This window comes from Sorex fumeus, unplaced genomic scaffold (assembly GCF_029834395.1).
Source record: "Sorex fumeus unplaced genomic scaffold, SorFum_2.1 ptg000045l, whole genome shotgun sequence".
Classification (NCBI taxonomy): Eukaryota; Metazoa; Chordata; class Mammalia; order Eulipotyphla; family Soricidae; genus Sorex; species Sorex fumeus.
In genome coordinates, this window is record NW_026606102.1 from 14,859,142 (window position 1) to 14,881,497 (window position 22,356).

Below are 22,356 nucleotides of genomic sequence, written 5' to 3' on the forward strand. Positions count from 1 at the left end.
CCGGCCGGCGCCTGCGCGCCCCGCGCCCCGGTCACCTGTCGGCGCGCCCCGCCCTCTCGCCAGGCGCATGCGCGAGCTCCGCCGCGCGCGGGCCGATCACGTGTTCGGCGCTGGGCGTCTCCCGGGGGGCGCTTCCTGTCAGTGCGGCGGCGGCTGAGGGGCCGCGGGAGCCGGGGCGGTGCCAGGCGGGACAAGGCCGGGTTGGTCTCGGATCCGCCGCGAGGTATGCCACGTCCCCGCCCCCGGCGTGGGGAGCTGCGGGGCCGGCGGGGATCGGAGGCGGCGCTGCCCCCACCCCCGCGCGTCCCGCTGCCCACGCTCCCGAGCTGGCCCCGGGGCTGCCCGGCCGGGTGGCGTCCCGAGCCGGCCCGGCCCCCGCGCCCAGTCCGGTCACGGCGTCCGAGCGAGCCCGGGCGCCCTCTGCCGTGCGCCCACGCCTCCGCGACCCCCGGCGCAGGAATCCTCTGGTCTGCAGCCGGCGCCGCCCCCGCCGGCGCGGGGACCGTTGCAAGCAGCGCCCGGCGCCCGTGCGCCCCCCTGCCCTGTCGCAGACCGAGGCGGCTTCCGAGCCGCGCCCCGCCCGACGCGCGCAGCCCTCAGCGTAGTGCCCGGCCGCCTCCCCGGCCCCGGGCTCGCCGCCTCCCCCTCCTGCCCTCCGTGCGGCGCGCTGGACCCACTCCCACCTCCCACTGGATGCCCGCCGCCCAGCACCGCAGTTCCTGGTGCCAGGCACACTTTCTGCCCCCAGACCCAGCATCAGGTGGTTCCTCCGCCGTAATCCCATTCGCTCCCGCGGCTGCTTCCCCGCTCAGCGCCGGCCTCTGGCTCAGCACCTGCCGGGCTGCGTCCCCGCTTGAGGCCGTCGCCCCGAAGGTCTGCTGGACTGAGACCGGACGCCCCACCCCGCCTCCGCCCCGACCCCACGCCCCAGCCCTAGCTCGGCGCCCACCCACAGCTGGGCCCGGCAGCAATGAACGGCTGTGAAGAATCCGAATGCCGGGTCGGGTTTCTCTAGCGCAGAACCCTCCGGTGGAACTTTGTGCAGGGGCAAAAGTGTCCGATATGTGCAATGACCACATCCAGGCCCCTGGTCATCTGTGTGTAGCGTGGCTGGGGAACTGGATGCTGGACTTGACAGAATTTGCATTTTCACTGCTGTGACAAGACAGCTCTAGAGCCTTTATGAATTCCACCTGGCCTGTGGCCGCCCCGTACCCAGAGGGACTTTCTTGAATCCGTCTTTCCCCTTTCAGCCTCTGGGCTTTACAGCCATAGTTGTTGTCTTTGACATGTTGTTGGATTTCGGGTAAGTGCTCAGAGGCTGGCTCCTGGCACTGTGCACGGGGCCCCTCCTGACAGTCGGGGACCATATGTGGCAGCCTACCTGTGCTACTGTTCTCTCTAGTCCCATCAATAACGTCTTAATATGTGCCCACACTTCCTGCCACCCCCATTCCAGGTGGTTCCATCCTCTGGCTCCCTTGTTGTAGGCTACGGTGCTGTGCTTCCAAGATCTGGGCTAGCTCCCCTTTTTCCTTTTGTGGTGGTCACTGACCACATGTCCACAGGTAACTGCAGCTTGGGGGACAGTGGGGAGTGTAGCACGTTCCAATCTCATCCATTCCCCAACAGATTCCCAAGATGCCAAAACCAAGGAAGGGCCCTCGAGCCGGTGGTCAGGGTGTGGCAGCTGCCAAACAGGTATGGATGTGGTCACAGCCTCCTTCACCCCTAAGCTAGTCTGGCCTGCGGGGGGCACAGGGCAAGTAGGGGGGCCCTGGAGTACAGCTTGGGCAAACTGGGTCACCTGATAGTTTTTCCAGTGCTGCCCTTGGGTTGGCAAGTGCCTGAGATCTCTTTTTTGTGTGTTTTTGTTTTGCGGCCGTACCCCCGTACCCGGCAGTGCTCAGGGATTGGTGCTGGGGATTGAACCAATTTTGGCCATGTGCAGCGAGGCAAGCGCCCTACCTACCGTACTGTCCCTTACTGCCCCCTGTTTGTATTACCTTAAAAGAGGCAGGTAAGGTGGTGGGATAAAGGACCGAGACTCAAATCATAAGATTTTGTTTCAAAAATCTGCTCTGCTGCCCACAACGCGATCTCAGTTTTATCTGAACATAAAAATAGTACGTGGGGCTAGAATTTCTGTTTTGCCGGACCGAGAGTTCTGTGGCTAGAGGGTAGTGATGGCAGCACAACGGCCTGAAACTGCCACTGAATTGTGGCATAAAATGGTTGGACTGAGTGGAGTTCATGCCCAATTCAATCAGCCTAATCAGTGACTGAATAAATAGCAATACTCCTACATTAAAATAGCATTGTAGCACTGTCCTTCCGTTATTCATCGATTTGCTCGAGCGGGCCCGGTAATGTCTCCATTGTGAGACTTGTTGTTACTGTGTGTGGCATATCGAATATGTCACAGGTAGCTTGCCAGGCTTTGCCATGCAGGCAAGATACTCTCGGTAGCTTGCAGGGCTCTCCGAGAGGGGCGGAGGAATTAACTCGGGTCAGCCGGGTTGGCCGCGTATAAGGCAAACGCCCTACTCGCTATGCTATCACTCCATCCCACGTTAAAAAAAAAAAATGGTTGGACTGAAGGGACAGTAGTACCAGAAAGAAGGTGCCATGGGCAGGGCACTGGCCCTGTGCATTTGGCTGACCTGGGTTCACTCCCCAAGCACCACCAGGAGTGATCTCTGAGCACAGCCAGTGTACCCGCCAGCTTCCCCTCTCCACGTGGTTAAGACGATATTTTTTTTGTTTTGCTTTTTGGGTCACACCTGGCGATGCTCAGGGGTTACTCCTGGCTTTGCACTCAGGAATTACTCCTGGTGGTGCTCAGGAGACCATATGGGATGCAGGAATTGAACCTGTGTCAGCCACGTGCAAGGCAAATGCCCTACCTGCTGTGCTATCACTCCGGCCCCCAAGATGATAATTTTCATGTTTATGTATATTTTTACCATGCAAACCAATCTGGGCCTTCCTCTGAGAATTGTGGGGACAGATAGCCAGGTGGCCTGCTCAGTGCAGTGCTCGGCGGCGCTTGCCGTTATTATCATGACAGCACTGTAGCCTTCCCATGGCCTTTCTACTGCCACCAGGAAGATAAGTGTCCCTTCTTGCACACTGGACTCACAGAGCTTGAAGGAACCGCTAGCCGGGCCATCGGGAGCTCAGGGCCGTGGACTGTCTCTCCCTGTCTCCCCATGTCCTCCCTGACACCTTCTCTGCTCTCAGCTGGGGCTCTTTGTTGAGCTCAGTGAGGACGACATGCTGATGGGCGTGGAGGAGCCTGTTGATGACGCGGACCTGGAGGCTGAGCTGCTGGCCCTCACCGGGGAGGCAGGGACCCCAGATCGGAAGCCAAAGCCCCAGGGGCGGGGTGAGTGTGATGTGCCCAGGTGTGGGGCTGGCATGGGACTCCAACTCACCTGCGCTTCTCATAGCACTGCATGACCCCTCAAACACTGCTTGGAAGGGCCTCTGCCATCACAGAGAAAATGGCCCTCCCTCTCTGCACTGCCCTCCCGCATTAGACGGGTGTCGCCTACCTCCTAGACCAGCACTTCAGCTCTCAGGCTGGCCCTCGTTGGGCCCCACGGAAAGTAGGCCGAGGAGGTGTGTGTTTTGGGCACAGGGGCAGGAGAGAGAGTGAGGCTCAGGAGCATTCCTTGCAGGTAGCTGACCTGGGCTTGATCCCTAGCACCACCTGGTACCCAGTGCATTGCCAGGTGTGGCCCTGGAGCCCACTGAGCGGTAGCCTGAGGAATCCCCGCATGGTAGAGCCCAAGCAGCACCCCATACTCAGACCCTGTTGGCTGTAGGTGGCTGACTGTTGCTGAGCTCGCCTGATCAGCACCAGGAGGAATTCCTGAGTGCAGGGCCAGGAATAAGCCCTGAGCATCGCACTAAAACAAAGTGCACAGTCTTTGTATCAAATGAATAAGCAGATCTCTCTCCCTGCCTTTGAAGAGACCAGAGAGCTGGGGCCTGGCACTGTGGGTCTTCGTCTCTTCCGACCAGGCTCCCAGAATGGCACCTGCCATTCCATGGGCCCCTCTGCAAGGCGGGAAGGGGTGCACTGGTCTGAGAGGACCACAGCTCTCCTTTCTCTCAGTGCAGCCCTGTGGGGGTTACACAAGCCAGGGCCTGACCACTAGCTGGCTCCCAGAGGTGAGCAGGCATGTGGCGGTGGCAGGGCCATGAAGGACGGTGTTCACGGGGCACACCCACCATCACAGCACTGGAACCTACTCGGCGCCTTGGCCCATGGCTGCATCGCCCTGACCCTTTGTGCTCCTCACCCAGCCCCTCTGCCTATGGCGCACATCGAGAAGTTGGCGGCAGACTGTATGCAGGACGTGGAGGAGGAGGAGGAGGAGGAGGAAGGGCTGGAGGAAGATGCAGACTTGCTGGTATGTCTGCTGCCGGGCCGTCTGCGGAGGGGGCCAGGACATGTCCCTGTGTGCTGGTGTGTGCTAGTCACCCCTTGTGGGCTTGTTCCTAACCCGACTGTGACACTCGACTCCTGTGAGCCCAGCACACGGGGACGCTCAGAGCGGGGACATCTTCATGGTTTTCAGGACTGAGCTTGACTCACTTAGTCTCCCAGCTGAGGGGGTGGTCCTGAGGTGCAGGCTCTCGGCCCCGTGTCTCCCCAGAGTGAGCTGCAGGAGGTCCTGGGTGCGGAGGAGGAGGGTGAGGAGCCGGCCAGCGCAGGGGAGCGTGAGGAGGTGCAGGAGGACGCCGAGGCCCCGGTGTCGGCAGCTCCCCTGGCAGCACCAGCCCCTGAGGCCCAGGTAGGTTCTGGGGCTCCCGGGTTCGGGGCGCGCTCGCGGGCTCTCACAATCATTGTGCAGTGCTGCCCGAGCAGAGGCTGAGCACAAGAACGCCTTCGTGACAGGCGGGCCTCAAAGGCCTCTCTGTTCTCCCGGGCCGCCCCCCGCCACCGCTTCCTGGCTCCACAGATGGTCTGGGCCTGTGTTGGCCGCGGACACAGCCTCTGGCCTCTCCCGGGTGTCTTTGCCCCGCGCCGGGAGGCCTTGCACCCCATCTTCTGGAACCCTCGTGGGAGCAGGCAGCAGGGCCCTGACTGACCCCTCTGCAGGCTGCAGGGCCTCCGGGACTGCAGGCGCTGCTGCAGGATCGGATCCACAACTACCGGGAGGCCGTGGCCAGTGCCAAGGAGGCTGGGGACGCGGCCAAAACCAGGCGCTGTGAGCGGGGCCTGAAGGTGGGCTGGGCTGGGGGGCGGGCAGGTGGGCGCGGGGGGTGGGTCGAGGCGGCCCTGCACCGCTGCCCGTCCCCCGCACTGTCCAGGCTGAGGTGGGGGGTCTGGGTTTCTGGTTGTCGCCGTCAGACTCTCGAGTCCCAGCTGGCTGCTGTGAGGAGAGGCAGGCAGGTATGCGAGGCAGAGATCCCCCCTCCGGTGGCCTTGGGGAGGAGGACCGCAGCACCCCTGGAGAGCAGTAGCCGGAGTTCTGAGGCCGACGTGCCAGCCTCCCCCAGCCAGGAGCCAGGTATCCAAAGACGCCGGCCCTTCCCAGAGAGGCCCCCCACTCCCGGGGGGACCCCAGGCCAGCCCCTTCTCCCTGCGCCTCCTGCCTTCTCTGGACCAGTTGCTTCTCTGCAGCCAGTCCCTCTGCACCAGAGACGAGCGTCGCGGGCAGCCCCAGCATGTCGGCTCCGGCCCCGGCCCCTCAGGCGCTGCTGCTGGCCCGCCAGAGAGAGTACAAGCTGGCCGCCTTGAACGCCAAGCGGGCCGGAGACCTCGACCGCGCCCGGGAGCTCATGCGCATCGGGAAGGTGGGGGCGCCCAGGGCAGCTGGGCAGGGGGGGGCGGGGGGAGGCGCTGTGCTCAGCCCGCTTTGCTCTGCCCCAGAGGTTCGGCGCGGTGCTGGAGGCGCTGGAGCAGGGGCAGCCTGTGGATCTGAGCGCCATGCCCCCCGCACCGGAGGGTCAGTGAGTGGCGGGGGACCTGCCGGGGCTGGAGCTGGGGGTGGGGGAATCAGGGTCGGCAGTGGCTCAGCACCCCCACCTACATCTCTGCTCTGCGACCCCAGATCTGAAGTCCCTCCCGCAGGCTCCCAAGGCCCACACGGCACCCGCCACCCCAGCAGTGGAGCGAGTGCAGCCAGTCATGGCCCCGGACACCCCAGTAAGCCCAGGTAGGATGGGCCCAGGGGCCCGGGCTGGGGCTGGGGGGCTTGGGGTCTGGCGAGAGCCAGTGGCCGATGTGCTTCCACCTGCAGGCGTCCCTGCGGAGCCCCAGACCGTGCTCGATGCCCTCCAGCAGCGGCTGAACAAGTATCGCGAGGCCGGTGTCCAGGCTCGGGCCAGTGGGGATGAGCGCAAGGCCCGGATGCACGAGCGCATCGCCAAGGTGGGCCTGCTGCTCAGCCCCCGCCGGGCCGTTCTGTTCCCCGTCCTGGCCATCGGCCCACACAGCCCCCTTCCCTCCCAGCAATACCAGGACGCCATCCGGGCACACCGAGCGGGCCGCAAGGTGGACTTTGCTGAGCTACCGGTGCCCCCAGGTGAGCGGGACTGGGCCTGGGGCTCTCGGAGGGGTGGCAGAGGGGGCTGCGAGTCCTGGGAGACCTGCCCCGAGACCCCCTCAGCCCTGAAGCCATCTTCTTCCGCAGGCTTCCCCCCAATCCCAGGCTTGGAGCCCGCAGCAGGCAGCGAGGAGGACGCAATGGCGGCAACTTTAGCAGCTGCTCAGAAACTGGCTTCGGAGGATGCGGCCCCAGCAGAGGATGACGAGAATGAGGTTTGGCTGAGGGACGGGGAGGCTGAGGCCAGTGACAGGTCCTTCCTGCTGTGGCTCCTGTGGGGGTGGCCTTGAGTTAGCCTTGGAGATTGTACCAAGGGCACAGGCAGTCCAGAGCCAGGGCCGGGCACATCTCTGCATCCCCGACAGGAGGAGGCCAGTGCCCAGGCTCCGGTGGCCAAGAAGCCAGCCCAGCCACTGACCCCTGCCTCCCGGCCCCTGCCCGAGCCCAGGGCCTCCAGCTCAAAGGAGTCACCGAGTCCCTCTGGTGAGCGGGAGGAGAGGCGGGGGCAAGCGGGGGCAGGTGGGGGTAGGCGGTACCCAGCAGGCGTGCTGCAAGCCCCACTCCTTCCCCTGCAGTGCGGGAGCAGCTGGCACTGCTAGAGGCACGGAAACTGCAGTACCAGCGGGCAGCGCTGCAGGCCAAGCGGGGCCATGATCTGGAGCAGGCCAAGGCCCATCTGCGGGTGGCCAAAGTCCTGGAGGCCCAGATGGCCCAGGTCCGGGCGGGCCACCCTGTGGACCTCTCCAAGGTGAGTCCCTCCCACTGATGCCGCGCAGGCACCAGCCTGTGGACAAGATGGGCAAGGGAGTGGGAAGATGTGGGCAGCCCTCTAGGCCTCTACCCTCAGGTAGTGGCCTGTGGCCGGCGGCAATTGGGAGGCGGGCAGCAGAGCCTGGGGTCAGCGCCTGCTTTGCCTTTCTACGTTTGTCAGACTTGGAGGACTAATCTGACTCTTGGGGGCCCCTGAGGGGCTTTGTGGCTGCGCAGGTGCCTTCACCGTTGACGGACGAGGAGGGGGGCTTCATCCTCATTCACCATGAGGACCTGCGGCTCTCGCAGAAGGCTGACGAGGTGTATGCCCAGCTGCAGAAAATGCTCCTGGAGCAGCACGAGGTCAGCGCGCCGCCCTTGCCCTCCCGCTCCCCATCCCTGTTCGGAGAGGGGGTGCAGACTCCTCTTGGGAATTCCACTCAGTAGTGTTGGAGGGGCACGATGGCAGAAGCCGCGAGGGAGGCAGAGGGACCGGATTTCAGCATTTGTGAACCTGTAGACAGAAAAAGTCTCGGCGTGTCTTCCTCTTGCTGAACTTCTGCAGAATGTTTCTGTCAGCACTTGAAGCAAAACTAAGAATTTGCTAAGTAAATTTGGGAACTCGCCACCCTCTGGATAGCCAGAACAGAAGAGTCCACCCATACGTGGGGAAGGGAGATGAGAGGGGAACGAACCAGGGCATGTGTTGGCGGGGTGGGAGGCGGGGGGCACAGCAGAAGGTGGGGAGCTACCAGCAGGCAAGCCTTGAGCTGTGCTCTAGGCTTGGCCTTACTTGGGGCTCCGGTTTCCAGAAGTGTCTGCTGTTCTCCAAGCAATTCATGCACCAGGGCAACGTGGCCGAGACCACCCGGTAAGTGCTGGGCCTGGACTCTGGCCCGGATTGTGGGGGTGCATGGACAAGCGGCCCTGCTACTCGCCGTGCTTCCTCCTTGGCAGGTTTGAGAAGCTTGCTCAGGACCGCAAGAAGCAGCTGGAGATCCTGCGACTGGCCCAGGCCCAGGGCCTCGACCCTCCCGCCCACCACTTCCAGCTGAAGACGTTCCAGACCGTGAGGTGCTGAAGTCTCGGGAGACGATGCGGGGCTGGGAAGGAGGCCTGGGCTGCGGCCTAAGGGGGTCACAGACCAAACACGCTCCTAGCTCAGACAAGCCTTGCTCTCCTGGAGGCTGTGCAGTGGGGCGGGCGTTGGGAGACGGCCCTTTCCCCGCCGTTCTGCAGCTAACTCTGTCCTTGCTTCCTCCCTGCTGTAGGATCTTCTCAGAACTCAACAGTACAGAAATGCACCTGATCATCGTCCGGGGAATGAACCTCCCAGCGCCCCCAGGTAACCTCACACCTGCCCCTGCTCCGGGAAATTCCTGAGGAAGCTGGCCACTGGCTCTGACTCCAGCTCCCTTTCTCCATCCTAGGGGTGACCCCTGATGACCTGGATGCGTTTGTGCGGTTTGAGTTCCACTACCCTAACTCGGTGAGGTTCCAGTGCAGGAGGGATCTCTTCCTTGCCCAGGCTCTGCGCTGTCTCCCTGACCCAGGAGGGTCCAGGAGCCTTGGGCACGTTCCCAGTAGGGTTCTCTCCTCTTACTACTGACTTTTCCCAGAGTCCTTGGCCCTATAAGCCCTTTTTCTCAAACCACCCTGACTCCTGCCATCTCACTGATTTTTAGGATCAGGCTCAAAAAAGCAAAACAGCTGTGGTGAAGAACACAAACTCTCCAGGTAAAGTTCCTGCACAGGCAGAGCTCTGCAGGCCAAGCATATGCTTTGCATACTGGAGGGCAAGGTTCTCTCTCTGGCACCACATGGCCTCCTGAGCACCCATGTGTGACCCCCAAACAACACCCAAGTCCAAGTGGCTCTCAAAGGCCCGGACCAAGATGCTCTGCTGCCCTCTGGTGGCAGCCACTTGAGTTGCAGGGGAGGTCTGGCCTGGGCCTCCATTCCAGTTTCAACAGTTGCGCGGAGCCAATCCTCTTGTCTTCCCCACTTGTAGAGTTTGATCAGCTCTTCAAACTAAACATCAACCGAAACCACCGGGGCTTCAGGAGAGTGATTCAAAGCAAAGGAATCAAGTTTGAAATCTTCCACAAAGGGTGAGGGCCTTGTCAGTCATGTGTGCCCCGTGGGCTGGTGGTGTCCTCCCCGCACGGCTCCTGTCTTCCCCGTGCGCCTCAATGGTCTTCTGACTCTTGGCTCCCCAGATCCTTCTTCAGAAGCGACAAGCTGGTTGGCACAGCCCACCTGAAGCTCGAGCGCCTGGAGAATGAGTGCGAGATCCGAGAGATCGTGGAGGTGAGTGGAAGCAGCAGCCACTAGCACTGAACAGCAGTGACTCTTGTGGAGATTTCCCGTTAAAAATATCCCTAACTTTGTAAAATTCCTATTTCGCAAGAGGTTCTGCAATGTTCTAGGCCACTCAAGTCCCCAGGGGTGGTGAGGACAGTGGTCATGATTGTCGGATTCCGTGGCACAGGGACTGGGTCGGGGTGGGGGGCTGCTGTCTGGCCGAGAGAGCGGCTCTGGCCGTGCAGTTGACGAGATGTGTGAGGACCAGAACCCAGCAGGAACAGCACTGTGTGCCCCAGTGCCACACGCGGGGCTCTGCTGGCCTCTGACCACTCTGGACACTGAGATCTAGGCAGGACCCCACCCAGCGAGTCTGCGGGTGTGGTTCACAGTAGGGCCTGGGATCTGACCCTGCTGGGTGTGGTCTGCACGAGGCCGTCCTCAGCCCCTTGCCTGTGCAGGGCTGCACTGCAGCCTTCCTGGGCCGTGGCTGGTGCCAGAGCATTTCTTGGGCCATTGCCATGGCGACCCTGAGGAAACTGGATTGATGGCCAAGTTCCTCCTGCTCTCCCCTCCGAGCCTCTGGATGCCACCACTGCCAGCAGAAGAGCATGTGGCCATGCGTGCAGTGGAGACAGTCGGTACCTCACCTCCTGCAACAGCGGGCATTTCCCTCTGCTCCCTCACAGGTCCTGGAGGGAAGGAAGCCCACAGGGGGCAAGCTCGAGGTGAAGGTGAGGCTGCGGGAGCCCCTCAGCGGCCAGGACGTGCAGACGGTCACCGAGAACTGGCTGGTCCTGGAGCCCCGAGGCCTATGACGTGGGTAGCTCTGAGCCAGGCCTCGCCCCTCACTAGACCTGGGTGTTGGGGGCCCTCCCTTCTGCAGTCTCTCAGGCGTGCTCTGCACTGTGGCTGACCTATGCCTTGTCCCGCAGGCAGTGTCCGGCCCTGCAGTGTCGCACGGGCAGCTCTGTGCTCGCCCGGTTCTGCTGGCTGCCGAGGTGATGCTGCCGTCCAAGTGCCAGAGAGTGGGGCGCAGTGGCTCGGCTCCCCGCCCCTGGCCCAGCCTTGCTGGTGCCAGCTCTCCGGGACCTGCCCCGCAGCTGGCTGGATCCTAGGTGTCCCCACTCCCAACCCACCCGGTGATGGCAAGTACACTCTCACTGCTCTGTGCCATGTGGGGCTCCTAGCCCCGGTGCAGCGACGGTGGCAGCACCTCCCGTCCCTGCTGCGTCGTTTCTGGATGTGCCTTTGGAGCTGTAAGGGATGCAAGTGCCAGCATGGGGTTTGGAGACGCCTCCTGCACTGTGGCCCCAGCTGGCCCGTGGCGGCCAGTCCCCGCTGCTGTTCCCCGGCTCTGGCTGTGCCTGTGCCTTGGTTCCTGAAAGCTGCTGCATCAGCCTCTGCTTCCCACAGCGCTCTTTGAAGACAGACGTGACCCTCACATCTTGGATTTGGTCCCTGCACCTAAGACTCAAGACTGCTCGCTAGAGGGGGAAATACAGCTGTCTGACAGTTTGCACAGCCGTCTTTCTTTATTGAGGAAACTGGGTTTGAGTCACTGCTGGGTTTCAGCACACGCAGTGCCCATCACCACCCTGGCCCGGGCACAGAGCACCGCCATCGAGGTGGGGGTGGGGCGTGGGGGGCTGCTCTCGGGAGAGGCCGCTGACCTCACAGCCCAGCAGCCCCTACAGAAAGTCCCGCAGTGCTTTCCAGGAACACCTTAGGGTTTATTTTCCAGAATGGAGGGAGACATGAGGGATTTGTAGTTGCAACTGATTTAATATTCAAAACTGCAGAATTCTACATTTCTTAGAAATAAACTTGAACGACCCACCTTCCCCGCCCCTCTTTTTGAGGCATTAAATGAAGGTTCACAAAGCATTCCTTAAGATCGCTCTTGAAAGGCTGTAAGTGAAGGAAATACATTCAGCTTACTGGTCACTACAGTATTGCATAAGCAAGCTCAGGGGACGAGCTTCTGTGTCTTTTTGGGGGGTTAGGGCTGGACCATGCTTCCTTGCCCTTATGAGCAGAGCTTTTATTGGGTAACAGCAGGGATGACAAATGACTTTTTTCCTGAGAGCTTTCAGTCTTACTGATCTCAGTGACCTGCCATAGTTTCCACAGATTTGAGATATAACACTTAATTGCAGTCGCGTCTATGTGTCGAACAAACAGGAAAATTCAGAATGAAAGGAAGGCCTGTGAGCATTCCTGAGCAGCGTTCTTCAACCACCGGTCTGAGGCCAGGTGTCGGTCCACAGGTGCAGGAAGTGAAAACCATTGGGCCATTGCCATGGTCCTAATGCCAGGCCACAGTACCCAGCAGGACAGGTGCCTAGCAGTCTGCAGCTGCACACGGGTTGAGGGACGCTGGCCTAGAGGAAAGTAGCCAGGAGGGTCCTGACTCAAGCTAGTCCCCCACATGCCCTATACCCAAGAGACCTTGGGGCCTCTGCTTGTCTTTGAAAATTAAAGAAGACTTATTTTTTGGTGGGGGTGAGGGGTCCTCCCAGCTCTGTGTCAGGGATTGATCCCAGCAGCGAAACCCTGGCCTCCCATATGCAAAGCAAGCATGCACGCAGCCCACTGCGCTATCCTAGAAAGCTGCAACCATCTAGGCATGCCTACATTTGGGCCCCTTCAGGAATTATCTTTTTGCAGCTGGGTAGATTTTCTGTGGCCCCAAAGAACTCCCTTCACATCACTCTTCCATCACCCTGTAGGCTGTGGATGCCAGACCACGCCACCCACTGGAGCTGGAGGCTGTGCACTGCCAAGGTGCTCGCTGCAGCCAGGCCGGGTGTGTGGGGCCCAGCCATGGTGGGAGGAGCCTGCTCGAGCCACATCTGGTTCTAAGATTTGCCCAAATGAAACTCACCCAGCGAATCATTTGAAAATGTAAATTATCAGGGATGGAGCAGGAGTACAACAGATCGGGAACTTGCTTTGCTTACGGCCGACCCAGATTCGATCTCTGGAACCCCATCTGGTCCCGTGCCTGATCAGGAGTGTGAGCGCTGAGCTCTGCCGGGTGAGGCCCAAGTCCTGCGTCCCACCTCTCCCCCAGCCGTAAATTACTGAAAGGGAAACTTTCTGATATGGTCAACTAAATAAGACATGGGAGAAATATAAGACCCAGGAAATCATACAATCGGAGGAAAACCTTTTGCAACCCTGTTTTCTTGCAGCACCACTCTGAAACATAGTTGCTTCCAGATTTTGAAAGCTCATTTCCCAGACACAGGCAGCTCCTCCTAAGCTATCTCCCTTCTTAAGGAAAGGAGCTGCTTTACAGGATGGAACGGGAGAAGATAGTGGAGCTGGGGAGCTTGCATGTGGCCCAGCCCCATCAGATTCTCCCCTTGCTGGGCGTCGGTTTCCCAAAGCTCTCCTGGGCCTCTTGGTAGCCTGCGTGCCTTGACAAGGAAACAGTTCCATGATCATTAAGTTCGAAAACACTGTCACAAATTTACTGAAAATGTTCAGCGGATTATCTGAAGCAAATGCGTTTGATAAGAATTTGGTTTTAAGATAGGAAGTCAGGTAAAGAGCAGCTGCCTCTCTTATACGCAGCTCTATAGCTCTACATTCTAGAAAATTCTGTCATATGCCAGGTTCACAAGACGATACTCCTGAACAGTAAAGGATGTCTTGAGCAGCTAGGAGCAGAGCTGACCGCAAGGAGTCGGGCTTGAGGAGGAGAATCAAAACGCCCGCACGTACGGATCTAAAGGAAACGGGACAAGAGAGGCAGCCCCATCCACACTCATACTGCACCTAGAGTGAGCAGGACACCCAAATACCTGTCCCTGTTAGTGAGCGTTTCCTGCTCCTGTCAGATGAGTGATGATGCCGGACAGTCTTTCAAGCGCTGTTCTGTGGGCGCTTTTTCCCCTCTGAAGCTCTGACCATGAAGGGAGCGGCCACATCCCTGGTTCTCTGCAGCCGCCATCACCACAGCCAGTGACAGGGGAGGTCAAGTATGGGGCTCCCACTGCGAAAGAGGCCAGTCCTAGCCAGGCCCACGGCCTACTCAGAAAGCTGCTGCTGCCTAGATGTAGCCCCCATGGCCTGCTGAGTTCCCAGGGGACTGAGCCCCAGTGCCTGGCACAGATGCTCGATCACTGTCCTCCGGGACGGCATGCACATCCATAGGGTTCCGGTAACTGCTGCTCTCTTGAAGGAGAGCCACTCCTCCCTGTACGCGCTTCCAGAAAACACCACCAGCAGGAATGAGCTGCTTCAGAACAGTGAACAGATTTAACTTAAGGACTATGAGGTCCCTGTGGTCTGTGACCAAAATAATTTGGTTTGTTTTTATGGTGCTGGACTGAACCCAGGTCCTTCCACATGCCAGGTGAGTGAGTGACTCCCACGGAGCTCTCTCCCAGCCCTCCAAAACAGTACGGTCAGGACATGACAAATAACATGGGGAGGTGAAGGCCTGGTGTTCAACACTAGTTCCAGTAAAAGAAATCTAAGCTCCTTGGAGAAATTGCTGATTTCCAGGATGAGAGATCATCTGCCATGTTAAAAAAAAAAAATTCCCAAAGTGGTAGTATGGCAAAGGATACAGGAGGGCTCTTAAGGGGCTTCTTCTGGCAAAACGTAGGACATCTGAGCAACTTCAGCAATGCAGGGACGGGGGTGGGGGGGCTCAGTTAGTAGAGCACTTGCCTTACATGGATGAGACTCTGGATTAAATCCCTGACATCCCCCAAATGAAACAAAATAAAAACGCCCACCAGCCTCTCATGAAACTTAAATACACACAAAAACATGATCACCAAGAATAACTGGAAAAGGTGGAGAGAGGCTATAATTTGAAAATCAGTTTGTAGCTGTCAGTAAAAGCAACTCAGACAAGAACCATCCACTAATGCTAATCATTCTAAGGGGGAAATTTTGATAAGGAAAAGATTTGCATGAACTATGATCTCTACACATACTGTTTATTAGTTCCAAGGGGGAAAAGACAGCAGGGAGACTGGACAACACTTGGACCAGAGGAACTGGACGGGCCATCATCAGTTAGGTGCTGTGGCTGTCACAAAGGTCACAGCCTCACAAGGATTCCCACCGGAACATCTAAGCTAATTCCAGCTAGGATGACACCATCAAATTCAAAACGATGTGTTTCTATCTTTAAAGGGATTGGGGGGGGGGGGACCTACCATTACTAAAAATAGTGATGCGAAAGATAACAATGAGTTTTTCCAGCTATCTGCCATGTCTGACCTTAGGCTGAAGCTTTACTGGAGGGGGACATGCCTTGAAAGTCAGCCTGGACAAGCGGGAAAGTGCTCTCCGCAGCCAGCGTGGGGTGTGGCTCGTAGGGAGGGCAAGAGCCCGGAACAGCTTTCCCAGAAATAAGCACTCAAGCACTTGGGGGCAAAGGTCAATGCGACAAACACTCCAACGGCTCCACTGTTTCTGGAGAGAGGACAGTGATCAAGCAAGGGAGGCAGAAGTTAGCGTGTGGCCCGTCTGCAGGAAGTCCGGGCAAAGAGAGCATACCTTGGATTTTCTGTACTTGCAACTTTCCTGGAAGTTCATTCCCCACCTCCCCATTAAACTGTTCTTGAAATACTTGAAGTCTGCACTCTTAACTAAAATTGGGTGGATTCCGTCAGTTCAGTATCTGCCATTCACCTGTGTCCCCCGCTCTGGCTAGAAGAGAATCCCGTGGGTGTGGGATTCATTTCAGCCACAGTCTGGAGAAAGCCAACACCTTTGTGTGGCTTCTCCCTGGAGCAGTGTGCGGCCGGCGAGGAGCCTGGCGGGGACTTCTCCTCAGAGAATGCTGTACAAAGAGTGCAAGACTGATGCTTCGGATTTTATTTCCCCTCTGCCTCCCGCCCCTCCCCTGGCTGTGGGTGTACCCATTTGAACATTTCTGCGCATGTGACCATAAGTCTGGAAACGGAGGAGGAGCAGAATTCTCATCTAAATAGTAACAGAGGGGGTTAGCTGCGAAGATAGCGTAACTTTGTGCAGTAACAGAAGCTGCCCAGATCTTTTTGGTGGACGATGCATAGAAGACTTAGAATTATGGAACATCTGTCCCCCCAGCCCCCCTCTCCCAGCCCGATTCCCCACCTCCCACCCCCAACCCCCCCCCCATTAATAGTGTTAACAAAAGCTTAATGATCTTCCAGTTCTAAAGTGCAAATGGTTTGGGTGTGACTGCTGCTGCAAGAGGTCTGAACAGAAACCAATGACGTCCTCCTGTCTAGGCGATGTTTTCCAGGATATAGAAGATGAGTTCCATGACCACGGGGCCCTCACTCAGCTGGCAGGCCCCTCCGTGGATCACCGGCACCAGAGCACTGTCCAGGTCGTTCATGTACTGCGAGGGAAGGGGCTGCCCGTTGCTCCCTGCTTGATAGCCAACCTGCAGCACGGAGAGAAGGGGCAGTCACCAAACCCCCCCCCCCCCCAACTCCCCGCAGGAGCCAGGGCCCTGGCAGCCCAGCAGCTAGGGAGAGGGAAAAAGGCAGTGACCACAGAGTCCTCCCTGAACCGCCACTTATCACTGTAGCACTGATTCACCCTGAACATGCTCCTTAGGACTAAGAGACGCTAGCTAAGACATTCCATCTATCACGGTCTTAATTTCTCAGAAAGAGGGTGTGAAGGTGGGTGCCACATGGAGGTTTGTAATATCAGAAGCAATGTCTAGAAAATTAAGACTGGCTGTGAAAATTAAAACAAGAAATGTACTTGGAACACAGCAGGAACTGAACACCTATTGTTTTTTGTGCTGTTGTTATTTTTGAGCCATGTCTGGCAGTGCTCAGGGGTTACCCCTGGCTCTGCACTCAGCAATGTTCGGGGGACCGTATGGGATGCCAGGGATCAAACCTGGCTGGGCTGCGTGCGAGGCAAACACGCTACCAGCTGTACTATTGCTCGGGCCCCAAACACCTCTTCTGCTCATCCACGCAGTGTGTTCTTGAAACATACAAGGAGGGACTCTGAGATGAAAGAAACAGGGCCCTGCCCTCAGTGCTTGTTTTTTGCTTCATGCGAGCCCTTCTCTCTCCAGACAGGTGATCAGGACACACGAAAAAGGAGCCTGTCTCATCTCTGGCGTGATTACCCAGAGAGGCTGCGAGTGAGCAAGGGGGCATCACAGTGAAAACTTGGTGACTGAAAACAGAGAGAGAGAGAGAGACAGAGACAGACACAGAGAGAGACAGAGACACAGAGAAGAGAGAGACAGAGAGAGGGAGAGACACAGAGAGACACACACAGAGACAGAGACAGAGAGACAGAGATAGAGAGCTGATCCTTATTCCGCTGATAATGACAGTACTCTGTATCTAAGCAAAGATGCTGGCACATATCATGGGGATCTTCTCAGCTACTGGTACAAGGAACAGAGGGTGTGTGTGTGTGTGTGTGTGTGTGTGTGTGTGTGTGTGTGGTAGCAGGATCATAATTACAAACAGCAAACAGGAAAGCGAGCGGGCAGAAAGACTGAAAGGAGACTCAGCAGCACTGGCAGCGGGAAGGCCAGACAGACATGCTAGGGCCGGCTCTGCAGGGCCCCCAAAATTTCTTTCTACCTGGTCAGAATCCAGGGTCACACGCAGTCCCAGTTTAGTCATCCCATCTTCTTTCAGAAGCTTCAGATGCGGGCAGAGAGCCAGGCAGAAAGCCTTGGCCACATGCTCGGTCAGTCGGCTGTGATCCGCGGGGTCACTCAGGCAACTGTGCTGGTCATCGTTTTCTAGGAAAAACACCTGTTCCCCACAGAAGAGACTCTGAACTCTGTGCCCAAGAGAGGGGCAAGACACGAGCATGTCAGCTCCCAGAGGCCCCGATTCCTGTGAGGGGCAAGGTTGGCCTGTTCCCCGGGTCTGGGCCAGGGCGCCGGGGCCTGTGCTCTCAGAATGAGAAAGGGCTTATGGTTTGCACTGCACCTTTAAAAGGTAAACCTGACGCCCACGAACTACCTCTGGAGCCATGTAAGCCCTTTCACTGACCATGATCCAGAGAATCAGAAATAATCAAGTGGCAGAATTTCTCCCAGATACTGCACAAGGCTGAGTCATCCCAGGGCAACCTGGAAGGGGACAGGTGAACACAGCACCTGCCCAAACAGAGCCCCAGGAGCCAAAAATCTCCACACTCCACAATCACCACCATGGTCCCAGTTGGACTCCATTGCTCGGATGAGCCTCATCCAGAAATTAATCTGTTGAAAAACTCAGGTATGCGGGTGTTGTGACTAAAATCTCCAAGCTTTTCCAGGGTCAGGGATGGGGTATTTCTCCCCATCTCCCTGTACTTCTGGAAGCCCTGTAGTCACGTATATGACCCAAATCTGCCGCCCTGTTAAGAACTTAACTCCAGCTGTATCACCCCATTAAAAATTTTGGCCAAGCACAAAAATATATAAATATATATAATATATAAATTTGTAAATAAATATGTTTCAAAAACTCAAGCACAAAAATTTGTAAATCTATAATTGTACCTCATGGTGTTTCACTAACAAAAATTTTTTAAAAAATGTAAATAAAAAAAAATTTGGACACACTTGGAGCTGCATGACATCTCAAACTCTACAACACTGATAAACCAGAAGTAGCACACCAGATTGGATGGGAAATAATGCAGCAAGCAACCAATCTGGATTAACAAAATATACACACAGAAGGCTTACCCTGTAACAACATCCTAGTAATCTCTTATACAAGGATTTAATGGCTCCACGGTGAGATACAACAACTTTCACTAACTTTCTCCTAAGGAAACATTTTTTGATCACCCTTTTAGCAAATTATTTATAACAAGCAATGTAAAATAAATTCCTGAGGGCCTGCTTATGGGGTCAGGCTTGGGGTAGTTGGGAAAATTGGAAAAAATGGTACTACAGTGGTGGGATTGATATTGGAATATTGAATATCTGTAACTTAACTAATGACTTAATAAGGTCATATAAAAACACACAAAAAAAACAAACAAAAATAAATGGTAAACCTTATGGGGCTGAAGCGATAGTATAGCAGGTAGGGTGTTTGCCTTGCAGGTGGCCAACCTGGGTTCGATCTCTGGCACCCCATATGGTCCTTTGAGCCTGCAGGAGTGCTCCTTGAGTGCAGAGTCAGGAGTAAGGTATCACTGTAGTACTGTCCTCCTGTTGTTCATCAATTTTCCTGAGTGGGCCCAGTAACGTCTCCATCGTGAGACCTGTTGTTACTGTGTTTGGCATATCGAATACGTCATGGGTAGCTTGCCAGGCTTTGCCGTGTGGGCAAGATACTCTCGGTAGCTTGCCGGGTGAGAGGGGCGGAGGAATCGAACTCGGGTCAGCCGCATGGGCCATATGCAAGGCAAACGCCCTACCCGTTGTGCTATCGCTCCAGCCCCAGGAGTAAGGTTCTATGAGATAAAGTTCACCCAGATAAAAATCCAGTAGATGGAATGATAGTGCAGCAGGCAGGGCATTTGCCTGGCATGCAGCTGACCTAGGCTTGATTCCCGGTACTCCATATGGTCCCGAGAGAACCACCAGGAATGACCACCAAGTGCAGAGCCAGGGGTAAGCCTTGAGCATCACGAGGTGTGGCACAAAAACCAAACCAAAACAAAGAAAAACAACAAAACTCCAAAAAAAACACCTCTGTGCGGACAGTTTCCTTTGCATCTGACCTCAGATTCACACCTCAAGGTTCTGACTCAGCCCTTCAGGTTCCAGGTCACTCTCAGAAGCAGGTGAGGGCAAGCCCAGAATCTTCCGTCTCCAGCCTCCCAAGACAGAGCCGCTCCTGCCTGGGGCCCACAGAGGTGGAGGCAGTGCGGAGCTGGGTCCTCACCGCGGGCACTGCGCTGGGCACAGCAGACTCAGAGCGGATAGAAGCTCAGGAACAAGTGCTCCCAGGTGAGAATTGCCAGTGCGTCTTTTTGAGGAGAGCGCCAGCCTCTCCGGTCTGAGGAGCAGCAGGGGTGCAGACAGCCCCGGCTCAATCGGGAGTTCCCATCGAGAATCCTCCTGAGGGGGCAGCTCTCATGCCCAGGAAGAGGGACAGCAGGAGAGAGCTCCGCCTGGGAGCTGGTCTCTGGACTCAGCCTGGCCAGGAAGCAGCCTTAGCCGGCCACTGGCTCCCCACTCTGGGAATGTCAGGTTCTGTTTTGCGGGGGGCTACACCTGGCAGTGCTCCTCTCGGGGGGTGGGGGGAACATACGTGGTGCCAGGGACTGAACTCAGGGCAGCCAAGAGCCTTGCCCGCTCTACTATCTTGGTGCCCCCTTCACATACCCCCGCCACCCCCAGGACCAACTTCTCTGTAAGTGACGTCTGGCAGGAGCTCCAGCCTCGAGAAAACGCTCAGAGAGCTAAAGTCTGGGGCGAGAAGCGGTGCCCCCAGAGGCCTGCTGATGGAGCAGGAGGTGGGGGTCGGGGTGGGGGGCTCCAGTCTCTGCAGACACAAGCATGACGCCATGACATGAGATGAGAATGAGAAATGAGAAAAATCAGGCAGGCCTCAGGTTCAGTTCCTGGAACTGAAACAGTTTCGGTTTCCCAGAAATTAAACAATGTCGCCGGCCTGACCCCACCTGGAAAGTTCCTGGGTCCAGCAAGTGCGCTCAATTGCTCACAATGTACCAGAAACCATAGAGAATGTAACCATACACTGTTACTGGAAAATACTGTTTAGCTATTGGCTGACCACTGCTGCCATAGTGCTTGCTAAACTTTGAAACCTATATAAACGCTTGTGATTTGGAGTGGGGGTCCTTGTCAAGACTCCACTGTGTTGGATGAGACTTGGGCCCTAGCTCAACCTAGCAATAAAGTGCCTCTGCTTTTGCCTTATCGTGTGTGGAGTTGCTCTCTCGCAACTGGGGATCTGAAATTTGGGCGCAACAGTCTCTCTGTGAACCCGCGCCGAAGGCTTAGCTGCTCTTGGCCTCAGATACTGTGTGTGTAAAATGGAAAACATTCCAGTCACAGAACTTTTTTAAAAATTAAGACCCTTAGGGGCTGGAGAGTACAGTAGGCAGGGTGCTCTGTGTTGCATGCGGCTGACCCAGGTTTGATCCCAGGCACCACATGTGGTCCTCTGAGCCCCGCCAATAAGCTCTCAGCACTGCCAGGTGTGGCATCCAAATTAAATCAGCAAAATCAAGACTTGGAGATAGGAAAGGAACCCCAGAGATCTTAGCAGGTAGACAATGCTTCATCTTACAGATTTATAAGAGGGGTTTCAAAGGAATGAGGAGGCCTTGCTCTTTTATTCCCAGAGACTAAACTTGCTGATCTTTAAGCCTCAGACACATGGACAGGGGCCCTTCCCTGCCCCTAAGTGCTAGCCTGGCCCTGCCCAGTTGGGAGCTCAGGAGACCCAGACTGGGCTTGAGTCGGGTCTGTACTGTCACTAACTTGCCTTGTAATCTTGGACAAGTTTCTTGGTCACTAACTTTAGTTTCGTTACTGAAAGGAGATGTCTGATTTCAAGACTGTGGTCACTCACAAGAGCTGCTAAGTGAGGCAGTACAATTAGCCCGTCTTTGAGACGACAGCAGAGATGAGACCCTGGAGAAATGCCCAGAAGCTGCTGTGAGCAAGATCACCAAAGAGACCTGGGGGGGGGGGGGTGCACTCATGGAGAGACCTGGGGTGCTGCCCTTGCTGGCATCTTCCTGGAGGGCTCAGACTACCGAGGAGAGAAACTGACTTTTCTCTTGTACCCGAGGCATGGTCCAGATGAATCTCTGTCCCAGGGGGGTCCAGCATCAGCCCTTACCTCTGTCCATCGGATCACTTTGCCGTTGGCTTTATACTCTGACCCGTGGAATATCTTCACACTCGTTATGGACTCCATGGACTTCCCATCGATTGGACTGATGACACTGAAATGATAAAATAAAGATGCAAAGGAGATCCAAGCACCTTGGAGGCCACTCACCCGGTCCGGCTAATGACACCGGGTAGGTCATCTTGGCATGAAGCCAGACTGCAAAACCCTCCAGATAGTGCCCCCAGGAAGGGCTGGACAGGGATGCCTGCCTGAGGTCACACCTGTGTACCAGAGTTGCGGGCCAGGGGCTGGTTCTCTCGAAGGGGAAAGAACCGTTTCCTCAAACCCACACTCTCTCCCAGCGCCCACCCAGGAAAGGAGTGTCCAGCCTGGCGGCACAGGAAGAGGTGGAAGCCCCTCACTTAGGTCAGTGGTCAGCAGGCCATGAGAACAGCCTCTTGTCCACATCCGTCGCAGCTTGCAAAGGGGCTTGGTAAAACACGAACGGTGTTGGGAGCACAGGCGGTGCGGGCCCCTCAGCGTCCCTTTCCTTCTCACTCACAGGCCACGGCAGAGTCACGTGTCCCTGTTCCGCAGACACAGCCTGTCCTGGAAACCAGGAAGCATCAGTGTGGGCACTCACCCCTTGTTGACATTCTTGTCGTCGTCCACCCACTGGATGTGGAGGTGCTCCTGGGGCTCCTCGGCGTCCGCCTTCCCGCAGGTGACGCTGAAGTCCTTCATGTCCCGCAGAGCCTGCCGCAGCGCCTCCATGTTCTCAGCGGTGATCTGGACCATGACGCCGTCTGCGAGTTAGCACCGAGACAGAGACAGGGCGGGGAGAAGGTCAGCGCCTGCCTGGACGGGGGTCCTGGGTCTGTCTCTGCATGAGGAGACTGCAGGGAGGTCTTGTGCCCTAAGCTGAACGTCTTAAGGTCAGTGCTCGGAGAAGGAAGCACAACACCCCTACCTGACAG

General features: G+C 56.9%; 2 protein-coding genes across 4 annotated transcripts in view; one reads left to right on the forward strand and one right to left on the reverse strand.

Annotated features, from left to right (window-relative positions):
- Nucleotides 1–123: 123 nt before the first annotated feature.
- Nucleotides 124–11,147, forward strand: CC2D1B (coiled-coil and C2 domain containing 1B). Of its 2 annotated transcripts, none has more exons than XM_056122311.1 (25): nt 124–223; nt 1,633–1,701; nt 3,244–3,388; nt 4,315–4,421; nt 4,668–4,805; nt 5,114–5,239; nt 5,366–5,525; nt 5,639–5,811; nt 5,888–5,963; nt 6,069–6,173; nt 6,258–6,388; nt 6,470–6,542; nt 6,651–6,778; nt 6,929–7,046; nt 7,139–7,311; nt 7,551–7,676; nt 8,126–8,184; nt 8,271–8,387; nt 8,585–8,658; nt 8,744–8,802; nt 8,999–9,050; nt 9,325–9,424; nt 9,533–9,623; nt 10,307–10,440; nt 10,553–11,147. In XM_056122311.1, the coding sequence occupies exons 2-24, from the start codon at nt 1,642–1,644 to the stop codon at nt 10,433–10,435; spliced, it is 2,520 nt and encodes an 839-aa protein (XP_055978286.1). In that variant the 5' UTR covers nt 124–223; nt 1,633–1,641; the 3' UTR covers nt 10,436–10,440; nt 10,553–11,147. The 2 variants fall into 2 exon arrangements, with proteins under 2 accessions (XP_055978286.1, XP_055978285.1); XM_056122310.1 differs by having other exon boundaries at nt 10,307–10,436.
- Nucleotides 11,148–14,564: 3,417 nt separating this feature from the next.
- Nucleotides 14,565–22,356, reverse strand: part of ZFYVE9 (zinc finger FYVE-type containing 9) — a 153,357-nt gene continuing 145,565 nt past the window's right edge. For both annotated transcript variants that reach the window (XM_056122309.1, XM_056122308.1), the window contains 4 exons: nt 22,023–22,185; nt 21,386–21,491; nt 17,198–17,374; nt 14,565–16,020 (listed from right to left, as the gene is read on the reverse strand). In XM_056122309.1, coding sequence (XP_055978284.1) covers nt 15,859–16,020; nt 17,198–17,374; nt 21,386–21,491; nt 22,023–22,185 — 608 coding nt within the window. In that variant the 3' untranslated portion in view covers nt 14,565–15,858. The remainder of the gene's footprint in view (nt 16,021–17,197; nt 17,375–21,385; nt 21,492–22,022; nt 22,186–22,356) is intronic.

Bases quoted from the DNA above. Each gene is read 5' to 3' on its own strand.
- CC2D1B (XM_056122311.1), top strand. From the start codon at position 1,642: ATGCCAAAACCAAGGAAGGGCCCTCGAGCCGGTGGTCAGGGTGTGGCA. The intron at 4,422-4,667 runs GTATGTCTGCTG...GTGTCTCCCCAG, and splicing joins AGGAAGATGCAGACTTGCTG to AGTGAGCTGCAGGAGGTCCT. The intron at 8,185-8,270 runs GTAAGTGCTGGG...CCTCCTTGGCAG, and splicing joins AACGTGGCCGAGACCACCCG to GTTTGAGAAGCTTGCTCAGG.